The sequence below is a fragment of the Danio rerio genome, chromosome 17 (assembly GCF_049306965.1).
Source record: "Danio rerio strain Tuebingen ecotype United States chromosome 17, GRCz12tu, whole genome shotgun sequence".
Taxonomy (NCBI): Eukaryota; Metazoa; Chordata; class Actinopteri; order Cypriniformes; family Danionidae; genus Danio; species Danio rerio.
In genome coordinates this window covers 1,313,765-1,320,000 of record NC_133192.1, presented here as the reverse complement: position 1 = coordinate 1,320,000, position 6,236 = coordinate 1,313,765, and the positions used below count along the sequence as shown (strand labels likewise).

Here is a 6,236-nt window from a genome sequence, read left to right as displayed (position 1 = left end):
CATAGACTCCTCCAGAAACTGAACCTGGCTGATGGAGGTTTTCAACGGTGCTTCTGACTGAGCCCAGCCCAGTTTGATGAACTTCTTGTCGGTGTCTGCTGGGGGATTTCCCCTGGGACATCGACAACAGGCGATACATCACAATCACGGCCCTACAAGAGCAAGCACCTGATTGGTTAACGCGCCGCGAATGTCTGCTGAAGTTCAGATTTTCGAACACGAGTGATTCGCGCGAAATGCGCATTAAGCGTGTCAAGCACGCAAACGCTCAATTCGCGCCACGCCATTCGCGGCATGCGCACCACGCAATTCTCGTCATTCGCGCTGCGCCATCCACGCGTATCGCGCCGCGGGATGTCTATTCGCGCGTTTGCATTGACTTAACATGTAAATCACTCACGCTTGACGTGCTTGATGCGCGTCTGGTGTGAACGCAGCATTACTGGCCCGATCAGGCCAGTGCTGCCTTGTCATTCTAATTTGCCTGCGACTTTTTGTCAATTGGGTGCAAATACAGTCTTAGAATCGAGAAACAATTTGTGCTTTTCAGTCTTTGAATGCTGCCTTCTGTGTGAAGTCGTGAACACCAGATTGCTTTTTGGTTCCTGTTATCTGATTGGATGTTGTGAGCATGTTTTTTTTTCTGTAACCTGGTAAAACCCAGCCAGCAAAACTCATGTGGCTCAAATTTGGCCCACACCAGACACTTTCATTCAGCACACATACTGCATGGGATGATGGCACTTGGGCTGTCACGGTACGGGATTGAAAACGGGAACAAAAACAGGAGTAGAATTCAAGTGCAGATTAAAATGACTATTGTGCAGTGACAGTGACTAAAATACAAAAATCAAAATAACAAAGTGACAAAATAAACAAACAAACCAGTGGGTCAAACAGACCTAGAATTAACAACTTTGACAGGATACAAGACTAATCGGGTAACACATACCACAAGGGCGAACGACGAACTGACAAACAGAGGTGGAATGGTGGCATAAATAGTCCAGGAAATCAACGGGGAAAACAGACAGCTGTGATTGCAAATCAGTGTAAGTGAATTCCGGTGTGTGTGCGAGGTATGTATGGATTTGTAGTTCTTAAGCCACTGTAGTTCACTGGGAGTGTGATGCCGAACTACAGTGGCATCTGGTGGACAAACACAGTCATGACATGGGCGGTCCGGTCCCGTTTGCCAGATCTGGGCCATAATTAAGCCAAAGCAATACCACATATCAGCCAGAATTCAAAGAAATGAACCAGAACTGACCCTATTCCGGGCCAGGGTTTGCTTTTATTCTGGCCCAGATCCGGCCCACACCAGACACTTACATCTGGACCACATACTACATGGAATGATAGCTCTAGGGCGGTCCGCTCCTGTTTGCCAGATCTGGGCCACAATTAAGCCAAAGCAAAACCACATATTAGCCAGAATTCAACTAAGTAAACCAGAACTGACCCTATTCTGGGCCACAGTTTGCTTTTTATTCTGGCCCAGATCTACACCCTACACTGGGTGTGGCAGAGTACAAAAACCCCAGCATGCATTGCAGCATGACTACATTCTGCAGCTGATTGATGCTGCGGTTTTCATGATCTGCTGGTGATTCTGCTGTTCATGTTGGTGTTGTTGATTTTGTCACGTTCAGTCTCTTGTTTGTGAGTTTTGTTCATGTTGTTATTTGTCGCCAGTGTTGAGGTTCATACGCTGATTATTGATGTCTCTGTGAGCAGACATTGAACCATAGCATGTTATTAGCTTATAAACCTCCATAATTGTGTGGCATGTGCAAGCATGTTATTACAGTACTTCTAATAATAGATTAAACATTGGTGAACATCAGTGAGTTATATTATTTCATCACAGGTTGTGTCTCACTTCATTTCGTTGTTTTTTTACTCGTCTTGTTTGCTGTAATGAATACATTTTTCAAGCAAAGTTCATAAAGGTTACAGCAGCTCAAAAGAACATTTATATTAAGAGATTCAGGGCTAAAAGCCCAACTAAAGCAAACACTTTTCTCCACGATGGTGACTTTAGCCTATGTGGCCCACATAAGTTTAAAGGTAACTGGTCCACATTTGCCATATCTCCTCTGGGCCGCTTTAGGATGACAGAATTAGCCAGAGATAACTGGGCCGAATATTTGCCAAAAGTGGCCCACATATGTATTAGGATAACTGGGCTACATTTTGCCATATCTTCTCTGGGCCACTTTAGGCTAACGGCTGCATAAGCCAGAGATAACTGGGCCGAATATTTGCCAAAAGTGGCCCACATATGTATTAGGATAACTGGGCTACATTTTGCCATATCTTCTCTGGGCCACTTTAGGCTAACGGCTGCATAAGCCAGAGATAACTGGGCCGAATATTTGCCAAAAGTGGCCCACATATGTATTAGGATAACTGGGCCACATTTTGCCATATCTTCTCTGGGCCACTTTAGGCTAACGGCTGCATAAGCCAGAGATAACTGGGCCGAATATTTGCCAAAAGTGGCCCACATATGTATTAGGATAACTGGGCTACATTTTGCCATATCTTCTCTGGGCCACTTTAGGCTAACGGCTGCATAAGCCAGAGATAACTGGGCCGAATATTTGCCAAAAGTGGCCCACATATGTATTAGGATAACTGGGCCACATTTTGCCATATCTTCTCTGGGCCACTTTAGGCTAACGGCTGCATTAGCCAGAGATAACTGGGCCGAATATTTGCCAAAAGTGGCCCACATATGTATTAGGATAACTGGGCCACATTTTGCCATATCTTCTCTGGGCCACTTCAGGCTAACGGCTGCATTAGCTAGAGTTTACTGGGCCGAATATTTGCCAAAAGTGGCCCACATATGCTTTAGGATAACTGGGCCACATTTTCAGATCTTCTCTGGGCCACTTCAGGCTAATGTTTGCTTGTTTACATTACTTATTTAAAATGAGCTCAACGAAGTTCTTGAGTTTGTTTTGTTTAATCCACTTACATTTGTGATAACATTCGAGTTAACCTAATCGATTTGTGTTGTGACAACATGAAGGAGCTGTGTGGAGCCCAGGTACAGTGTGAATTAGATTAGTAATTTAGATGCACGTTTATGTGATGTTCGCAATATTTTGGGAGTCCAATTGGATTATTTTATTCCCTCAGACTGCATTTTCACAATAAACGTATAAATATTAATGCAATAAGAAAAAAACTGACCCTTATGACTGGTTTAAGGATTCAGGGTCATAAAATGTGAGCAAACCTTTTTCCATTTTATTAAAAAATCCCAAAACCAGTCATAAGAGTCAGCATTTATTAATTAAATTGAGATTTATATATTTACTATGGAAATCTGTAATACGAGGGTTCAACGCAATCTAATTGAATTCCCAAAATATTGCAAATATCACATGAATATTCATTCGTTTTCCTTCGGGTCAGTCTTTATTTCAGAAGTCGCCACAGTGGAATGAATATGTTTTAAACAGTGGATGCCCTTCCAGCTGCAACACAGTACTGGGAAACACCCATTAATTCACACACACTCATACAGTATGACCAGTTTAGTTGATCAGTTCCCCTATAGCGCATGTGTTTGGACTGTTGGGGAAACCGGAGCACTTGGAGGAAACCCACACCAACATGGGGAGAACATGCAAACTCCACACAGAAACACCAAGTGACCCAGCCGAGGACTCGAACCAGTGACCTTCTTGCTGTAAGGCCAGAGTGAGCCACCGTGCCGCCCTGACATAAATATACACTCCAGTAATCTAAAAAACCAAATACTGAATCCTGATAAAATACACTCCAGATAATGAAATAAAATTAATTCAAGAAACTAAATACACTACAGCGTTTAACTGTCATGAAGTGATCTGGGTGGAACTAAAAATAAATGTCAGATGCAGTTTGGTGGTCTGTGCATGATCCCTGCTGCGGAGGGCAGATCTTTACGAGGACACAGTCAAAGTTCTCCTGCCAGCTTTACAACACAAACACAGTTCAGGACGGAGGTTTAGGGCAACCCGATCCCCATCCGGACACACCACAGCCTGACCAGCTTCATTCTGCATGAGAGTGTGTGTGTGTGTGTGTGTGTGTGTGTTTCTGCAGGTATCATGCACAGAAACAAACATTACACTGCAATTTTGGGTCCAATGTTCAGCCAAATTCTGATTGTGCTAATCCATTTCTTTTTAATGGGTATTTCATTTGAAATGGTCAGTCGGGTCTGGGTCAGGTCCCAATATAAACAGAGTGCAACATTATTCACCCTGCTGTGATTATTCTTTCCTTTTCAAGTATCTCCCAAATGATGTTTAACAGAGCAAGAAACTGTTGACAGTATTCATTCATTTTCTCTTCGGCTTAGTCCCTTTATTAATCTGGGGTCGCCACAGTGGAATGAACCGCCAACTTATGCAGCATATGTTTTCGCAGCTCATGCCCTTCCTGCTGCAACCCATCACTGGGAAACACCCACACACTCTCATTCATACACATACACTACGGACAATTTGACTGCTGTAGCTTTTGTAATGATTCATTTGAGTAATAAGGAGCTGTAATGCGCTCAAAACCTGCCGGAACTACTTTAAGTGTGCGTTTATTTGACAATAACCAAAGACCCTTAGAGTAGAGCTGTAATCGGGGGCTATGTGGGGGAGCACCCGGGGGAAACCCACGCCAACACGGGTAGAAAATACAAACTCCACACAGAAACGCTGACTGACCCAGCCGAGGCTCGAACCAGCGACCACCTTGCTGTGAGGCGATCATGCTACCCACTGCGCCACCATGACGCCCTCTTCACAGTATTTCCTATAATATTTTTTCTTCTGGAGAAAGTCTTATTTGTTTTGTTTTCATTTTTTATTTTATATAGAGAAGGGGCCAGGTGAAAAAGTGTTTTGAACTAGGCGTGCAACACCTAGAGCCACCACAGGGTGTCAATCTTACACACTGCACCTTTAAAGCATATCTCTTTCACATTTCATTTTCAAATAACAACCTTTCTGAGACTCACCAGTGCTGATGAAGGTCTCCATCTTGTCTTTGAACGGCTGTAGATGTTCATCTGAGGAGTTTTCACACACCTGCTGAACCTCCTTCACACACGCTGCAGGAGAAACACAACAGCACATCAGAAATACTGAGAAATTAACAACTGCATACTGTACAATACACACTATTAAACAAAGAGACATAACACTATCATTCCTGTCTACATTCTGATCACACACACTTAACTTTACACTTTTATTAATATCTATGTTCGGATCACACACACACTCACCAAACTACACCTTTATTATTATCAACACTCACCGGCCACTTTAATAGGTACACCTGTCCAACTGCTCATTAACGCAAACTTCTAATCAGCCAATCACATGGCAGCAGCTCACTGCATTTCGGCATGTAGACATGGTCAAGAGGATCTGCTGCAGTTCAAAGCGAGCATCAGAATGGGGAAGAAAGGGGATTTAAGAGACTCTGAACGTGGCATGGTTGTTGCTGCCAGACGGGCTGCTCTGAGTATTTCAGAAACTGCTGAGCTACTGGGATTTTCATGCACAACCATCTCTAGGGTTTACAGAGAAACAGAGAAAATATCCAGTGAGCGGCAGTTCTGTGGGCGCAAATGCCTTGTTGATGCCAAAGGAGAATGGCCAGACTGGTTCCAGCTGATAGAAAGGCAACAGTAACTCAAACTAGAATTGTACATTTCCTAAAGGAAATGTGAATGGGGTTTGCGTGGCAAATCGATGGGGTACAAAATGGTACTAAACTGGGCAAAATAGCAGTAAATGTGGAGAAATGGTTAAATTCATGTGTTTATGTGGTTGCTAGGGCAATGTAAATGGTTGCTAGGGTGTTCTGAGTGGTTGCTATGTGGTTGCTAGGCGGTTGCTAAGGTGTTCTGAGTGGTTGCTAGGTGGTTGCTAAGGTGTTGCTAGGCGGTTGCTAAGGTGTCCTAAGTGGTTGCTAGGTGGTTGCTAAGGTGTTGCTAGGTGGTTGCTAAGGTGTTGCTAGGCGGTTGCTAGGGTGTTCTGAGTGGTTGCTAGGTGGTTGCTAGGCGGTTGCTAGGGTGTTCCGAGTGGTTGCTACGTGGTTGCTAAGGTGTTGCTAGGCGGTTGCTAAGGTGTCCTAAGTGGTTGCTAGGTGGTTGCTAGGGTGTTCTGAGTGGTTGCTAGGTGGTTGCTAGGCGGTTGCTAGGGTGTTCTGAGTGGTTGCTAGGTGGT

The 6,236-nt window shown here is 44.0% G+C and overlaps 1 protein-coding gene across 5 annotated transcripts in view; it reads right to left on the bottom strand.

Moving 5' to 3' along the window:
• Positions 1–6,236, bottom strand: part of LOC100148950 (formin) — a 170,599-nt gene that overhangs the window by 17,198 nt on the left and 147,165 nt on the right. For all 5 annotated transcript variants that reach the window (XR_012393130.1, XR_012393131.1, XM_073927954.1 and 2 more), the window contains one exon: positions 5,018–5,110. Coding sequence is in view for 3 of the 5 variants with exons in the window: in XM_073927954.1 (XP_073784055.1) it covers positions 5,018–5,110 (93 nt within the window). In the remaining 2 variants the exon portion in view is untranslated. The remainder of the gene's footprint in view (positions 1–5,017; positions 5,111–6,236) is intronic.